The sequence below is a fragment of the Monodon monoceros genome, unplaced genomic scaffold (genome assembly GCF_005190385.1).
Source record: "Monodon monoceros isolate NGI ecotype Baffin Bay Population unplaced genomic scaffold, NGI_Narwhal_1 Super_Scaffold_11, whole genome shotgun sequence".
Classification (NCBI taxonomy): domain Eukaryota; kingdom Metazoa; phylum Chordata; class Mammalia; order Artiodactyla; family Monodontidae; genus Monodon; species Monodon monoceros.
Genome location: NW_021703767.1, coordinates 121,682,289 through 121,701,260, shown reverse-complemented (window position 1 = coordinate 121,701,260; position 18,972 = coordinate 121,682,289). Strand labels below are relative to the sequence as shown.

The window sequence follows — 18,972 nt, the reverse complement described above, 5'->3', positions numbered from 1 at the left end:
GCTCAGTAGTTGTGGCTCGCGGGCTCAGTAGTTGTGGCTCGCGGGCTCTAGAGCGCAGGCTCAGTAGTTGTGGCTCACCGGCTTAGTTGCTCCACGGCATGTGGGATCTTCCCAGGCCAGGGCTCGAACCCATGTCCCCTGCATTGGCAGGCGGATTCTTAACCACTGCGCCACCATAGAAGTCCCCTTTCTAGATTTTTGATATTACAGAATAACACATTTATATGCTCTTCTGCTATCAAACTTGGCTGTTCTCTCCTTGGAATTCTTTGCTAATTGAAGCATTTAAAGCAAATGAATGAGAGACTTTGAATTGTAACTTTTTCTTTTAACAGTAAAGCATCCAACTTAGTACTTTCTTTAGTAGCAAATTATATTGGTGACACCTTGCAATTGATCTTGACACATTGGCCACATCACTGGATCAGAAGGGACTCAGGACCAGCTAGAAGGCTAGAAATAAAATGAGGCCCTGCTTTAAGACACTTGCAGTGTGGGTGGTGAGGGGAAGTATAAGAGGAAGTTTAGAATGTAGAACCAGTGAGACTTGAGGATAGTCGAATATCAGAAGGCCTCTTTATCCTTTGATCTCCCTTCGAACTGATGATTGTTAGCCTCCAATACCGCAGGAACATGCTTGGTGTGTTAAACTCTAATAATTAGAATTAGAGCAGAGGCCAGTATGGTTGGAACAGAGTGAGTGAGAAGGTAGATAGTAGATGAGATCAGGAGGAATCAGGGAAGATCAGATTGTGTTAGATCTTGTAGGCCATTGTGAGGACTTTGGCTTTTATTCTGAATGACATAGGAAGTCTTTGGAAAGTTTTGAGCAGAGGAGTGACTTAATCTGACAAGATTTTAATACAGTCACTCTTATGTATTGAGGGAGTGGGGTAAGGGTAGAAGAAGAGAGACACTAATTAGGAGGTTAGTCCAGTAACTTCGACAAAATATTGTGGCTTAGACCAGGGTGGAAATGGTGAGAGGTGGTCAAGATTCTGGATTTATTTTGGAGTTCTGAGTCAAAGACACTGGCGCAAATACATCATTTTTTCATGGAGTCCATTGGGTCCCAGAAACATCAACATTCTCCAGTTAAAAACCCGTGCTGTTTTTAAAGGATACTTACTGCTAAAATTATGATTAAACATTTATTTAAAAATAAAGAAGTTTATACGTATAGTTTTTTAAAAAGCTGCTGAAATAAAAACCAACGTTTCCCTGCTCCCTTCCCCCATGTCTCCTTACCAGCGGGAACTTCTTATTTTATCTACTTAATAGTTAGGTTTGGCGTAGAATTCTAGAATAAGTAATCTTCTGCAGTTGTTGAGTAATGTGATGCTATTATGACTTTTCCTGTGTATGCGACCTTTTGTTCTTTCTAGAAATTCATGAGATCTTTGTCTCCAGTATAATGAAAGATTGCAATATGGTAACTTGATGTGGGTTTTTTGCATCCATTGTACCCGTTAAACCTGAGCTCACAGTTTGAGTTCATGTGCTTCAGAAAATTAGCCTTCTGCCCTGGAATACAGTTTTACCCATGGTGGGGAGGAAGAGAATACCACCTGGTATCCTAGCTTTGCTACATTACCCGTCAGCCAGTCCTTCTGTTTTAAATTCTTAGCCTTACCTCCATCTTGAGTACTTGGTGCACTTAGTCATTAGGCCTGTTGTAAGGAGTTCAGCAGGGCAAAACTGTTTGCTTCTCTTTGGTATTTCTTTCTGCAAGCCTTTCTTCCTCTTTGCCAAGGCAGTTAATCCTTCCCATTTGCTTCATTGCTTGAAATCGTGTTAATTTCTCCTCTCTTTGTCCTTGTGGCATTTTCCTTTAGACAGTGAGTTTTGACATGGTGAAGAGATAAATCTAATGTAATTAATCCTGCTTTCATACATAGAGATTTTTAAATGTTTATTGACAGCAGTAGTTTTGTTCTTTACATCAATTATGGTGATTTCAGTGTACAAAATAATTACTTTAAAGTGACTAAGATAAAAAGCAGCATGAGAAACACTGGAGTGTCACTCCTGTACTATATACCTATTGCATTTTATAATGTAAAACTGCTTCAGGACCGTGTAAGTGCTTGTGTATACACCCACTTACACTGCCCTCCCCCCGCAGCTCTGTACAGTTTAGATCATCATGTATTTTATTTATTGAAGTGTTTTTTTTAGGAATCACAGTATATATGTCTGTCGTCTGCCATAAAGTATTTGTAATAGTTCTGTTAAAACATTTAGTTGCTGGGCTTCCCTGGTGGCACAGTTGTTGAGAATCCACCTGCCAATGCAGGGGATACGGGTTCGTGCCCCGGTCCGGGAAGATCCCACGTGCCGCGGAGCGGCTGGACCGGTGAGCCATGGCCACTGAGCCTGTGCGTCCGGAGCCTGTGCTCCGCAACGAGAGAGGCCATAACGGTGAGAGGCCCGTGTACTGCAAAAAAATAAATTTTTAAATTTAGTTGCTATAATCAGTAATAGATGCTGACAACTTCAGTAGCTAATGCTTATTGAGTACTTTCTATGTGTCATGTCATGGGTTATATCATTATCGTATATTATCCTTACAACAAGCCTGTGAGGCATAGATACTGTTCTTCCCTGGTAGGTTGGTTGGTTGTTTTCTTTGTGTAATGTGTTTATTCTCTCGGAACCAGGAATGACTAAGTATGATATAGGTAGTCATTCCTGTGAATGTGCTAACTTTGCTTTTTGCTTGTTTTTGTTTATTTTAATTATGCAAGTAATTCATGTTCATTGTGAAAACCAAGGACATATTCTTTAGGTTTTACAGAATATAAATTTGCATGTTTATTACAGATTTGGGGTCTATTGGGGTTTATGTTCAATAAGCTTACATAAATATATTAAACAGCTTTCAAAAAGCTAGGCAAATTTGAATTAAAAACAAATATGAGTTACTATAAATAAATCACTACTGTAGTGTGAATACAGTGTGGTCTACCATGTAGGCTCTCTTGAGTTCTGTAGTATATACTAAAGTGTATACTGTGATGATTCATATCTCTTACTACGTAGCGTCAACAATTAACATAAATAAACTATGGCTTCTGTTTTTAAGATTCTCCTTGGGCCTTATATATAATTAGGGGTTTTTTTTGTTGTTGTTGTTTTTAAGAAGATGTTGGGGGTAGGAGTTTATTAATTTATTTATTTATTTTTGCTGGGTCTACTTTTCTGTGCGAGGGCTTTCTCTAGTTGTGGCAAGCGGCGGCCACTCTTCATCGCGGTGTGCGGGCCTCTCACTATCGCGGCCTCTCGTTGCGGAGCACAGGCTCCAGACGCGCAGGCTCAGTAGTTGTGGCTCACGGACCTAGTTGCTCTGCGGCATGTGGGATCTTCCCAGACCAGGGCTTGAACCCGTGTCCCCTGCATTAGCAGGCAGATTCTCAACCACTGCGCCACTAGGGAAGCCCTATAATTAGGTTTTTAAGCCTATTTCATAGCTGCTTTAAAATATCAGTTTCTTATTCATTGAGTGTAGAACTCTCCCTTGGCCTGCTTAATTTTGTTTCAGATCTTTTATGGCCCTACTATTTGTCTAATTGACGCTTGATTTCTGAAAATATAATCATGGTTTTGATCTTTTCTTTTGGAGGATTAAATTTTTTAATTTCCTATTTAAAGTCATAAATGGAATTTTTGAGAAATACTAAGTTTTTGGTTTCCCAGTACATATAAAGGTTTGCTTATACTATACTGTAGTCTATTGTGTTCAATAGCATTATGTCTAAAAAAAACAACGTATATACCTTAATTTAAAAATACAGATGACCCGGGGACTTCCCTGGTGGCGCAGTGGTTAAGAATCTGCCTGCCAATGCAGGGGACACAGGTTCGATCCCTGGTCCGGGAGATCCCATGTGCCGCGAAGCAACTAAGCCCGTGTGCTACAACTACTGAGCCCGAGCACCACATCTACTGAAGCCCGTGTGCCTAGAGCCCGTGCTCCGCAATAAGAGAAGCCACCGCAGTGAGAAGCCCGCACACCACAACACGGGTTTGAACTGCACAGGTTCACTTATAGCCAGATTTTTTTCAGTAAGTGCATACCATAGGACTACACAACCCATGGTTGGTTGAATCCACAAATGTGGAGCCACGGATACAGGAGGGCTGACTATATAGTTATACGTGGATTTTTGACTGTACAGAGGATCGGCACCCCTAACACCCAGGTTATTCAAGGATCAAATGTACTTGATTGCTGGGAATTCCCTGGCTGTCCAGTGGTTAGAACTCCGCGCTTCCACTGCGGGGGGCATGGGTTTGATCCCTGGTTGCGGAACTAAGATCCTGCAAGCCGCGAGGTGCTGCCAATAAAATAAAATTTTAAAAACCCAAATGTATTGATACTTGATTGCTAAAAAATGCTAACCATCATCTAACAACACAGCGTTGCCACAGACCTTCAATTTATTAAAAAACGCAATACTTGTGGGACACAATAAAATGATGTATGCCTATACTATAATCAAAACATAGGACATTTCTGTTATCCCAGGAATTTCTCCATGCCCTTTGTGGTCAGTTATTCCCACCTCAGCTGCCTCTTGGTGACCACTGATCTTACTTCTGTTCTAGTTTTTTTGCCTTTTACAGAATGTCATAAAAATGAAAATGTTATAAAATGAAAGCCTTTTGTGCTGGTTTTTTTCAGTTAGCATAATGTTTTCGAGATTCATCCAGGTTGCTGCTTTTTATTACAGAGCAGTAGTCCATTGTATGAATAGACCACAGTCTGTTTATCCTTCATCAGTTGATGGACATTTTGGTTGTTTCCAGTTTTGGGCTATTAAGAGTAAAGCTGCTGTAAACGTTCATGGACAGGTCTTTGTGTGGACATATACAGGCATAGCACGTTTTATTGCACTTTGCTTTATTGTATTTTGAAGATAATGCCTTTTTTTTAAAAAAACAAAGGTTTGTGGCAACCCTATGTTCAGCAAGTCTATCAGAACCATTTTCCCAACAGCATTTTTATTTCTTTGCTCATACCCTTTTTCTGTCCTATCACATTTTCCCACGATTTTCCATTCTTCATCAAACCTAGCATAAAAATGCTCAGTTTTAGCCACTTCTTAGGGTCTTCGTTTTCTTATAAAGTTTTACACATAAAACTTAAATTGTATGCTTTTCTCTCTTTCTTCTTAAATTGAAGTATAGTTGATTTACAGTGTTGTATTTGTTTCTTGTGTTCGGCAAAGTGATTGTTATTTTTATATATATACTTTTCAGATTCTTTCCCATTATAGTTTATTACAAGATATTGAATATAGTTTCCTGTGCTGTACAGTAGGACCTTGTTGTTTATTTTATATATACTGGTTTGTATCTGCTAATGCCAAACTCTAATTTATCCCTCACTCTCCCTTTCCCCTTTGGTAACCATAAGTTTATTTGTAAGTTCATTTGTAGCATTTTTTTTAGATTCCACATAGAAGTGATATCATATATTTGTCTTTTTGTCTGACTTCCTTCACTTAGTATGATAATCTCTAGGTCCATCCAGTGTTGCTGCAGATGGCATTATTTCATTTTTTTTTTCATGGCTGAGTAACATTCCATTGTGTATATATGTACCACATCTTCTTTATCCATTCATCTGTTTATGGACATTTAGGTTGCTTCCATGTCTTAGCTATTGTAAATAGTGCTGCTATGAACATTGGGTGCATGTATCTTTTTGAATTAGAGTTTTCTCCAGATACATGCCCAAGAGTGGGATTGCTAGATCATATGGTAACTCTATTTTTAGTTTTTTAAGAATCTCCATACTGTTCTCCATAGTGGCTGCACCAATTTACATTCCCACCAACAATGTAGGAGGGTTCCCTTTTCTCCACACCCTCTCCAGCATGTATTATTTGTAGACTTTTTGATGATAGCCATTCTGACTGGTGTAAGGTGATACCTCATGGTAATTTTGATTTGCATTTCTCTGATAAGTAGTGATGTTGAGCTTCTTTTCATGTGCCTGTTGGCCCTCTGTATGTCTTCTTTGGAGAAATCTCTATTTAGGTCTTTTGCCCATTTTTTGATTAGGTTGTTTTTTTTTGATATTGAGTTGTATGAGCTGTTTGTACATTTTGGAAATTAATACCTTGTCAGTTGCATCATGTGCAAATATTTTCTCCCATTTCTGTAGGTTGTCTTTTTTTTTTTTGCCATACGCGGGCCTCTCACTGTTGTGGCCCCTCCCGTCGCGGAGCACAGGCTCCGGACATGCAGGCTCAGCGGCCATGGCTCACGGGCCCAGCCGCTCCGCGGCATGTGGGATCTTCCCGGACCGGGGCACGAACCCGTGTCCCCTGCATCGGCAGGCGGACGGACTCCCAACCACTGCGCCACCAGGGAAGCCCTGTAGGTTGTCTTTTCGTTTTGTTTATGGTTTCCTTCACTGTGCAGAAGCTTATAAATTTGTTGTTTATAGAATGGATAAACAACAAGGTCCTACTCTTATAGTACAGGAACTGTATTCAATATCCTGTGATAAACCATAATGGAAAAGAATATGAAAAAGAATGTAAATATATATGTATGACTGAATCACTTTGCTGTACAGTAAAAATTAACACAACATTGTAAATCAACTATATGTCAATAAAATAAATTTTAAAAAGAAACTCATCTGTTTTGTCAAAGCAAAAAACTTATAAGTTTGATCAGCATTTTTAAAAATTAAGATGTACTTTTTTTAGACATAATGCTATTATTGCACACTTAATATACTACAGTATAGTGTAAACATAACTTTTATATGCACTAAAAAAGCAAAAAATTCATGTGACTCAATTTATTGTGGTAGTCACTGTATTGGGATGGTCTGGAACTGAATCTACAATCTCTCTAAGTATGCCTGTATGTGTTGATTTTTCTCAGGTCAACATCTTAGGAGTGGGATTGCAGGGATGTACGGCAGTAATATGTTTAACTTTGTAAGAAACCACCGGACTTTTTCTCAAACTGTGACTTTTTTTTTCCCTCCAAAATCTACCATTTTGCGGGAATTCCCTGGTGTTCCAGTGGTTAGGACTCTGCACTTTCACTGCTGGGCCGGGGTTCAATACCTGGTTAGGGAACTAAGATCCTGCAAGCCACACAGTGTGGCCCCCCCCAGAAAAAAAAAATCTACCATTTTGCATTCCCACCAGCAGTGTTTGAGGTTTCTAGTTGCTCTGTATCAACACTTGTTATTGTCAGTCTTTTAAATTTTATCCATTAGTAAGATGTGCAGTGTACCTCATTGAGGTTTTAATTTGCATTTTCCTGATGAAAAATGATTTTGAAAAATCTCTCTGTTTATTTGTATCCATATATCTTTGTTGAAGTATTTGTTCATCTTTTTTTTTTTTTTTGCGGTACGCGGGCCTCTCACTGCCGTGGCCTCTCCCGTTGCCGAGCACAGGCTCCGGACGCGCAGGCTCAGCGGCCATGGTTCACGGGCCCAGCTGCCCCGCGGCATGTGGGATCTTCCCGGACCAGGGCACGAACCCGTGTCCCCTGCATTGGCAGGCGGACTCTCAACCACTGCACCACCAGGGAAGCCCGTTCGTCTTTTTTTAGTTGTTTTTATTTTTGAGTTTTGTTTCTGAATATAAGCATTTACAAGGTAAGTGTTTTGCAAATAGTTCTCTCAGACTGTGGTTTGTTTTTTTCATTTTCTTAACAGTTTCTTTCAGAGTGTGGAATTTTTAAACTTTGGTGAAGTCCAGTTTATCAGTTTTTTTCTTTTATGATTCATGCGTTTGCTTTTTGTTGTTCAGTCTAAGAAATGTGTGCCTAACCCGAAGTCAAAAAGATTTTTCTCCAAATGTTTCCTTCTAGAAGTTTTGTATAGTCCATTTTGAGTTACTTTTTAAAATATGATAAGAGGTAAGAATCAAGTTTTATTTTACATGTGGATGTTCTCTGTTTTTCATTTGTTGTGTTAATTTTTCACTTTTATTGGATAAAGTTTGTTTCAGTTTTATTTTCTTGATGGCATGTACTGTTAAATTAATATGAAATACTCTTATTAATGATTTCTTGTCCTAACTTTGGAATGGTATTGTTTTCATGCCTGCTTTCCTTTTATTATATCTTTTGTATATACACATTTTTTAAAATTCTATACGTAGAATTGTTTAGTATCTTTCTGTGGTGGGCTGTTTTTCTTCGTGCTCTAATGCCTGTTTTGGAGGTCCAGGTTACTTCTGACTCAGTCTGCTTTTCTCTTTCAATGCAGTAAGAGGTCTCTTGAGTGATTTTCCTCTGGTTAGAAAACAGTTCTCAGAACTCCATTGAGTAGCTATTAATGCTTTAAGAGAAAATTATTTTCCAGTCTTGCATTTAAAAAGAATAAATTACTCAGCCTGTCTCTTTTATACTTTCAAAAAGTTTAAATAATATCATTTAAGAGCTTTTATTTTGTTGTTGTTTTGGTGATCAGTCCTTATATTTAAATTGGATTCTTCTAGCTAAGCCTACCTACTTTGCACAGATTCCCATATGGTGGGCCTAACATACAGATTTTGAGACTCAAATTCCGTATTTATTTGTAGGTGAAATGCCTCTGAGTATTTGGATATTTAAAATAAGGGGACATGTATGATTATCCATCAGTGGTTTATTTCATATTGCTCTCAAGACCATTTCTTGAATTTTGAAAGATAAGATAGGAGTTTGAGAAATAGGATATACTTCAAATAATGGTCTAGATTTCAACACAAGTAATATCTGGGCAAGGAGTACCAAATAAAGCCCTAGAACAGTGTTTAAAAGCTATGATGTGACGTACCAGTAAATTTCAATAGTAACACCCACTGTTTGGAATCTTCAGCTAATTATTCTTGCTAGGTAGATATTAAGCTCAGTTACTTTTAACTACTAAAGGTGTTTGTATACAGTCAAATAAGTGAAACATTTAAAAAATTATTTAGTCTTCTAAAATCAAAAATCGTAAATTTTAGTACCTTCACAAAGCCCCAGTTGTTCATTTGTTTCATAGCTCTGCGCATGTGTACTAATTTGTGAATTAAGTAGATAAGTTTTGTTCTTTGCATTTTTTTGTAGATGTGGTGGTACGGTGGGAGCTATTCTGACATGTCCACTGGAAGTTGTAAAAACACGGCTGCAGTCATCTTCTGTGACACTTTATATCTCTGAAGTTCAGCTGAACACCATGGCTGGAGCCAGTGTCAATCGAGTAGTGTCTCCTGGACCTCTCCATTGTCTAAAGTGAGAGCACAGTATTCATGAATTTTTTTTGTCGGCTTTACCTTAGTGATGCCCATGTTTGTTTATTTATATTCTGCCATATTTAAAAAGGTTTTTACAAACTTAATGACAGAATTACTCCCATAAATTCAGTAGAAACAATAATCCCTAATGGAGAGGAACAGTAAGTTGGATAATATGTACATTGGATAAAATGTAATATTATTTCCAAATCACGTGTATTTGGAGTATTTTTCTACATTTATCCAGTGGATTTATTTTCTCAAGACATTATAGGTATTTTGTTTTGTTTAAATAAATTCATTTATTTTTGAAATGTGATCATGTTAAATGCTAACTCTTTATGTGTATTTTTAATTTTCAAAGTGCTCACACAAGTAAGTACATCCAATTAATGTCAGTCTGATTTTTATATGACCTAAATATAACTAAGGTTTAAAGCAGAGTTCTCCTGATTTTAAAATGTACTTCAGTGATCGGCATTTCTTAATGGTTTGAAAAAGATGTGTTTTTACATTTTACCATACTTCATTGTGTTACAAATTAGATTTGAAATTTCAAAACTATTGAAATTGAGTTTTATATGTTTAAACTTAGATATGTAACTGAATGCCCTGGGTGTCTGTCTTATCAGCTCAGTTGGGACATAATCTATTTGAGCTTAGTTCAGTAGTGTTTATTTTGTAGTAGCAAGTAAACTCATACTGTGTGTTTTTCACTACCAAAAGATTTCATCACTCTTTTCTTTTTTCAAATTTACTTAAGTACATGAGTAGGTAGAATAAAATTGTTAACAATTTGGGGTTAAAATGCCATTGTTGTAGATACATACTTCTATCTGCTTAATAATAGAGTATTTTAATATCATGATTTTGACAGTTATTACCGAATGTAATGCTCCTCTTCTTAAAATTCTTCCTTTGACCTTTGTGACAATACTATATTTTTTAAATTCTATTTTTCAGTGGTTTTGCCTTCTCTGACTTTCCTCAGAGGAACTGTAGGAATCCCTCTGGGCTCTGTTTTAATTTCTCATTTAAGAGTCAGTTTAATGTGTCACCTGTCGTCGGTGTCCAGATGGCTTCCGACTCTGCATTCTCTTGCCTTAAACTCTCTTGACTCTTATTCCCATTTTTTCCCTATTTTGGGGCTCTGTCCTAATCAACCTGTTTCATGGTTTCTTCCTTTGGTTTTTAATTTCCCAACATCTCTTGAGAGATAATTTACATACCATAAAATTCACCCATTTAAAGTGTACAATTCAATTGTTTTTAGTATATTCACAGAGTTGTTCAAACCATCACCATACTCTAAATTTAGAACATATTCATCACCACCACAGAAAGAAGCCCTTTCCTGTTAGCAGTCACTCCTGTTTTCTCCTCTTGCTCTCCCCCTAGCTCTAGGCAACAACTACTAATCTACTTTCTGTCATTATAGATTTGCATATTCAGGACACTTTACATAAATGAAATTATATAGTATGTGGTCTTTTACTGGTTTCTTTCATTTAGTATGTTTTCAAGGTTCATCTACGTTGTAACAAATATCTTTTTGTTGCCAAATATTCCATTGTATAGGTACGTACCACATTTTATTTATCCACCCATTGGTTGATGAACATTTGCATTGTCTCCCCTTTTGGAGTATTACGAGTAATGCCATTATAGGAACACATGTTTTATTTTTCTGGGGGATATACTAGGAGTGGAATTGCCGGGTTGTATGGTAACTATATTTAACACTTTAGGGAACTGCCAAACTGTTTTCCAAAGCGGATACATCATTTTACATTCCCACCACCAATGAATGAGGTTTCCAGTTCCTTGCCAAAATATAAAATAAAGTGTAAAATAAAATTCCTCACCAACCTTTGTTTTACTCCATCTGTCTTTCTGATTATAGCCATCCTAGTGGCTATGAAGTGTTTCATGGCTTCTTAACCTGGAACTTTAGGAATTCCCCCCAGGCTTTGTCAATTTCTTAGGGGCTCTTGGATGAGCTTCAAGAGGCCTGTAAATTAGGTGAAATTGTATGCAAAATTGTGAGTGTTTGCAAATGTGTTTTTTTTTAAAGGACACTTACCTTTCTTTTACTTCTCAAAGGGATTATTAACAGAAAGGGCTAGCAAACACTGACATTTTCAAAATGTACTCTACAATTTGTCATTCTTAATTCTGCTTCTGTCTAATCTAGTTTTATCAAAAGTGCTTCTGGGGACTTCCCTGGTGGTCCTCTGCACTCCCAGTGCAGGGGGCCTGGGTTTGATCCCTGGTCAGGGAACTAGATCCCACATGCATGCTGCAGTGAAGATCCTGTGTGCTGCAACTAACACCTGGCACAGCCAAATAAATTTTCTTTCTTTCTTTCGTTCTTTTTTAAGTGCTTCTGTATCACCTGTGTCAGTCATCTTGTGGCATGGTAAAAATGTAGATTGCTGAGCACTGTCCTGTACCTACTGAATTAAGAATACTTTGAGGGTGGGATCTAAGAAATTTGCATTTTGAACAAATGCTCCAGTAATAATGATAATAGTAAGAGTTATCAAGTGCTTACTGTGAGCCAGGTACTCTTTTAAGCTCTTTTTTTTTTTTTTTAATTTATTTATTTTTGGCTGCGTTGGGTCTTCGTTGCTGCATGCGGGCTTTCTTTAGTTGCGACGAGCGGGGGCTACTCTTCATTGCTGTGCGCAGGCTTCTCATTGTGATGGCTTGTTGCGGAGCACGGGCTCTAGGCACATGGGCTTCAGTAGTTGTGGTGCTCGGGCTCAGTAATTGTGGCCCACGGGCTCTAGAGCGCAGGCTCAGTAGTTGTGGTGCACGGTCTTAGTTGCTCCATGGCATGTGGGATCTTCCCGGACCAGGGCTGAAACCCATGTCGCCTGCATTGGCAGGCGGAGTCTTAACCACTGTGCCGCCAGGGAAGTCTTAAACTTATTTATTCCTTATAGTAACCACCACTCTACCTGCCCCCTTCCCCCAAAAGTACTGTTTTTCTCTGTTTACTGCTGATGAAAATAAGGATAAAAGTCATTACTTACCAAAATTGAGCTCTTTATATTGGGAAGTCAGGCCCCACAGTTCAGGCCCTTAATTAACCATTCTGCTCAGCTGCCTTTCAAGAGATCATTCTTAAGTGTACAGGTGCTTCAGAACCACTGGCGCAGTCTGTTAAGTCTGAATTAAAATACCTACTCTTCCTCAATCTTTCTTTCTTACTCCAAAACTTCATTTAGTAACTCACCTTCAGAAAGCCTTCCATGACTTGGACATGCCTCTGTTCCTTTTCCTACTGGGCATATATATCTAGCTTGTATAGTATTTGCTTATTGATACGGTCTGTTAAATTATTTATTTCAATATAATTCTTTTTTCCACGACTGGATAGCAAACTTCTCAGTGGCAGGGGCCTTACCCTCTTTTCTGTCTCCTTACTCTGCTTAGTCTTTATACAGTACCTATTCAATATAGTACATGTTAACTAAGTAGAGGAAGGAATAGTAGCAGACTAACCATTTTAGTACCCTAAAGGATATTAGGGTGATAAATTTTGCCATGGCATTTCACTGGAATGGTTGGATAAGATAATGCTGCAGTATGAGGGAGTTGTCCAATATCAAGGAAAGGACCTCAAATACTAGGAGGGAACTACATTTCTAGTTGGGAATTGAATTTGCTGGTAAAGGTAGTAAAATGGAGGAGATTGAAGATAAGAGTAGCATGATCATATGAAAATAAATGTAGAAATCTATATTGATAATTATGTCTTGAAAACTTTTAGGAAACAATCTGAAAGGAGTTATTTTTATTATTGCTACTAAATCTGTTATCAATCTTTATTAATTTATACTTTGTCAAGAAAAACAGATTTTTGTAAGTGAGCAACACTGACAAAAGAGTATAACATATTATAGTGCAAACATGGGGAATTTAGACTCTACCTTTGCTATATAAATGAAGTACCACACTTTGAAGGACATTTCTTTCTAAATAATATTTTTCTCTTTCAGGGTGATCTTGGAAAAAGAAGGGCCTCGTTCCCTGTTTAGAGGATTAGGCCCCAATTTAGTGGGGGTGGCCCCTTCCAGGTAAAAAAAATACATTTAAGTTAATCAAATTGTGGTAGTGTTTCTTGTTTCAAGGTTCATGAGGGGGGATCCTGAAGAGAAATCAAGATAAAGCACTATGGTATAACAAATGGGTATCAGTAGCCATCTAAAAGGATAGGCAGATTGTACCGTGTGCAGGTGCAGAGGACCTCTTAGTGAGATCATTGTGAAGCAGTTTTTGCACCAAGTTCAAAAAACCAAGAAGGCCTTAATATGATGAAAGGCCAAAAGGCCTTTCTCTATGATTTCTTTTTATCTTAGATTGACTTCTTCCATGATAGAACACTGCAGAGTTCACATGATAGAACACTGCAGAGTTCACATTCAGAGTGAAAATGTGTACCCAGCTCTCTGTATTCAAACAGTGTAGTAGATCCATATCTTATTTATTGGGTTTCAACTTTTTATGGGCTCTTTCTTTTTTAAAAATGATCCAAAATTTCATTCTTATTGTAAAGACTAAAAAAAGTTTAGTGTAAAGGTTGACATATTACCTTAAACCCATCACCTCTCACCGTGTGCACCTTTCCACAGTTACTCCTCTTCCCTCCCCATACATAACCACCATTGATAAGCAGTTGGTTTATAGTCTTCCATTAATTTTTCTGGCTTATGCACATAAAATGCATAATATGTAGACTTATTATTATTTACGTAAATTGAATCATGTTTCACCAAATTTGTTTTGAAGCTTTCTCCATGAAAATAAGTGAAGCTTTTAAAAATTGTATAGTATGACTGATCCCTTATTGATAAACCTTTAGATTTATTTCCAGATTTTTGCTGTTAAAAACAATGGTTTTGTGAACATAGCTGTACCTTTATCCTTGAGTATTTAAGCAAGTATTTTTCTTTAGGATAGTTACCGAAAAGTAGAATTTCTGGATAAAAGGGCGTATGAACATTTAAACTTAGTGAACATTGCTCAATTGCCTTCTGAAAAGGCATGCCGTCTTTTTATTCTCAGATAGGGAATTAGTTGCTCTTTATCCACATTTTACCAATGTTGGCTACTATCCGTGTCTTTTAATACTTGCCAAATAGACTAAACATGATTTTTCATTGTTTTTTTTTTTAAATATACCCTTGTTTTATTTTGGTGCTTTCATGTCCTCCTTCTTGTAATTATTTGTCATTTGTATCTCTCTTCTGTGAATTACCTATGTATATTCCTTGCCCATTTTCTCATTTAGGATGCTTTTTTTTCTTATTCATTTCTAGTAATGCATTATTTATTCCCCTTGCTAATTTGGTATCATTCAATGTATCCTTTTTTTTTTCTTTTTCGTGAAGTAGAATGTTTCATTTTCAGTCATATTAACTTCCTTTTTTTCTTAAGCACATTAAAAAAGCACAGCAGTGATACTCTCCCCATTTTTACTTGTTTGTTTACTCTTCCCCTTATTGGACAGATAATCAGGATTGTTGGGCAATAGCAGGATATTTGATACAGCAAGCATCTCATGCCTGGAAAGCTAAACAGTGAGGAGGTATTTGGGATGCATGAAGTCACAGTCAATGAGTTAACAGGGAAGATATTTATAAATTTAATGGAATGTTTACAAATGTTAGAAAACAAGATCTGACCTGATAGGACTGATTTTTGCAATTGTTCTTTTAAAGGGTGCTGTGAACTACTCTTTGTGTAGTATAGATTGGTATATAGCACAGTATCTCAAAATTGTTTAACATATACTTTGATCACTTGAGCCAGTTCTACCTTCCTCTCTTCAAAAAAACATAAAGTACTCATATCACGTTTACTTAACTCAGTGTATTTAACTTAGCCTTATTAACATTATATAGGCCTGCCAAAGTCTTATACTTTTTCAGTTAGTTGCTGTCAGATTATTGGGGTAGGACTATCTGAGGATGCTTTATCTTTAATGAGTTGATACAAAAAGTACTTCATGGTCTTCATGAAAAAATATGTATGTGATGTTACATGAGAATGTAAATAAAAACTAAGGCATTATGTTTTTAGATTTCTGGACTCTGGAATAATAAAGATCAATTTATATGTCTTTTAAATCTTATGAATTAAGCAACATGCTTATTGACAAAATTTAAATCTTTATTTTAGAGCAATATACTTTGCTGCTTATTCAAACTGCAAGGAAAAGTTGAATGGTTTATTTGATCCTGATTCTACCCAGGTACACATGATTTCAGCTGCAATGGCAGGTATGAATATATGATATTAAAAGACAAAAAATTTTCTGACACCTAGAGACTTAATATTGAACTTTGATGAATTTAACCTTGTAAAGTTAAGGCAGTTAATGTGCTTTTCATTGATTAGCATCTGTAAACATGATTTTTACATTTATTAGTATACAATAAATTTGATTAGGTGGTATATGTAAAATCTTGTCAGTTGGCATTTTGGTATTTAGGAGTTTGTGATAGCATGCAGGTAATATAATATTTACATTGTCTTGTGTAGTACACTGAATATTTAGTGATCACTTTTAACAGTTTTAAGAATCCAACCATAATTACACTTACAAGTTACAGAGCTGTAATTTACTCTTTTCTCCTCAATTTCTGTTAGTGCCTTTTCCCTTTTTGCTGCATGTTTTGGCTTCTGTCTGAAATGTGCCGGCAGTTCTTGGTAAAGTATTCATTTTGTCCTGTGCTCAAATGCTGAAATTTTTGTGAGTGATACATTATTGATAATTCAGAGTTATTGTAACGTATGTATTGAAAAATATGTTTATCATTCCACATAAATCGCACTAAGATAACACTCAAAATGTAGGTACCAGATATGTGTACATGCTTGCTCTAGAAATGTTTCCAGGAACTCTTCTATCATCATTGATGAGACTGTATGATTCTGAATTAAAACAACTAGTCCTGGGCCTCTGCACTGCCTTAAAGATAAACTGGGAGATTGGTTTGACTAGTGTGGTTCTGGAATCATTTGCTGCCCTGCATGTTAGACAAAGCCATGACTTTTGGTTCTCATTAGAAAAATTCTCTATACTTTTCTGAGATTTGTTGTATATTTAACCATGTCTCATATTTCCAAAATATGCTGTGACTTTATAAAGCAAATTATAACTACATTTGTCAACTGTTGATCAGTATATTGAGTTTCAATTAGATGCTTAATAATGAGTGCCTTTAAACTGTTAACCATTTTCTGTTTAGAAATAAATTGGATCAATTTCAACCACATACTTAATGAACTAAGAGTAAGTTTGAAATACTAATTTCTGAAAGGTCAATAGCCATATAATAAATCTAGCATGTACCTTAAAATTATTTTCATGGCTTTTTATATTTAGTAATTGTTGACTGACTCATTGAAGTTTTAAAGCTGGAAGGTAAAGCTTTAAAGATCAAGGTGGTGAAATACTCTTTACCAATGAAGAGAGATCTTGGGCAAGTTAGGTAATTTACGTGAATCTCCATTACCTTATTCTTGTAATGAGTGGGTTGCTCTACATAGGTTTATGTTCTGAGAATTAGTTCTTTAATACCACAGAGATCATCTAGTTACAACTAGAATTTTTTTAATGTACTTTTACAGATGTTGAATACAACTAGATATGATTTTTCCCTCTACAAATTTGAGTGTAAAGTTAGTGGCTAATTTCAAACTACATAACCACTGTATTAGGGTCTTTAAGAATATATTTCTGGATTACCAGTGTTCATGTTTTTGTTTCTTAACCCCAGAAAATTGTAAAGAAATGTTAATCTTTCTTTTTTGAAAGAATTGATGCCAAGAAAGTAGGTAAGCAATTATTTTAAGTTGAGGATAGTTATATATTCAGTATTACAAATTTAGAGTTTCAGAATCTCTTAATTCCCACTGGAACATCTTTTTTCATTGGCATATCTAATCAGAATTTATTACTATATTTGTATCACATTGCAGAGAATTTCAGTGGAATTGCCATTTTGTATTTTTTCTCAAATGTGTACAAATGTTAACTCATAGTTTTCAGTTTTTATTTATACATTGATACTATTTCCCAACTTGAATTTCTTGAATTTTGGTAAATTGATAGTCATACTTGTTCAGAGAGTCTTGCACTATTCATTTATTGTGTAATTTGAAAATACTTCTTCCATTTGTTTGCAGTTAGATTTTTCTGAGAACTATGCCTTCAGAGCTTCCTTGCACTATTCATGAGCAATAACATTTAGCTTTGCAGTTTTTATACATAGCTACATGGTTGGTGAAACTGAATGGTCCCATGCAGACTTAAGGTAGCCTTTTGCTCCCTTCATTCTTGTAAGAGTCTAGACCAGACTGCATTGGTTTTTCTTCAGGATAATTTTTAGAGATCTTCAAAATGTGAATTGGGGATGCAAAGTGCTTAGAGGCAGTCATGTGAAAACTTGTTTTTTAACTGGCTGTTCAAAAAAAAATGCTAACCTTGTCACTTTATCGTCAAAAATGCACTAAAATACACCATTAATGATAGTGTCTGCAAGATTTTGCCACATCAAGTAGCACATGCATTAAGCTTTAGTAACATAGCTTGTACGTAGTTTTTATTCCAAGTAACCTCAATTTAGTTGCATTTTGTATTTTATTAATATGAACTTGAGTGTTTTAGATACTAAACCTTTTTAATTAAAAGGACAGTTTGTTTAAAGGCCATCTTGTTTTCTTTTGTTTTAGTATTTCAAGGGAATAGTATAAGAATTTGTAAACCTCTCAATTTGAGCTATGAATTTTCATACATTGAAAAATTTTTTTCCAGTTGTGAGGCTATTTAATCAAATCAAGTAATGGTGACTCTGTTTTACCTGCCTTCCCCCCACCCCCTCCCCATATGACATTTGCCAGACTAAGTGTGTCTTAGCTATTGAGGATATTTATTTTCTTGAGAGTTTCTGTGTGTATTTGTTAAAATGAATTTGCGTATCCCTCTGTATACACCTGGACCCAGGCGTGTATACAAAAAAAAATAGTATTACATTTCTTCTTTATAGTAACTCCCAATTTTCAGAAGTTTTTATCTAGGTTGTACATACTTTTCTATACAACGGTACAGATTTAAAAGAAATGAATTCTGATTTTTATTGGATTATATATTAACACAGTGATTGCTTAATTTTTTCAATACCAACAATGTAATTGTTTAACATTTACTACATACCTAGTGGGTTTTATTTGCTTATAGCATTCACTGTTATTTTTCAGGATACATTTTCTATTTGACTTATTATTAAAGGTTAAATTTTTACTCATTAAGTAGAAATTTTGTCTTGCATTATAAAATATTCTTTTAAATAATTTGTCCATGGCAGTTTATTTAGCCAAATGGATGGCTAGACGTTTTGTGTGTTTGTATGTAAACATTCTTCCTGTTTTTTTATTTTGTAGAGCACAAGAAACTGAATACAAAATAATCCAAAATATTTCATAAAAATGGATGTGCAATATTACTGATCATAGTGCAAAAGGTGAAAGGTACTATTGTAGCCACCTATACTTTATTTTTTTTTTTAAAATTACAGTTACAAAATGAAGTTACTTGAATTTTCTATTTTTATTTATTGATTTATTTATTGATTTATTTATTTTAATTCTTTTGGCCATGCTGCGCAGCTTGCAGGATCTTAGTTCCCCCACCAAGGATTTAACCTGGGCCCAC

General features: G+C 36.0%; 1 protein-coding gene across 1 annotated transcript in view; it reads left to right on the top strand.

Moving 5' to 3' along the window:
* Positions 1-18,972, top strand: part of SLC25A36 (solute carrier family 25 member 36) — a 39,523-nt gene that overhangs the window by 8,607 nt on the left and 11,944 nt on the right. The window contains exons 2-4 of the mRNA XM_029214444.1: positions 9,079-9,243; positions 13,253-13,330; positions 15,435-15,535. Coding sequence (XP_029070277.1) covers positions 9,079-9,243; positions 13,253-13,330; positions 15,435-15,535 — 344 coding nt within the window. The remainder of the gene's footprint in view (positions 1-9,078; positions 9,244-13,252; positions 13,331-15,434; positions 15,536-18,972) is intronic.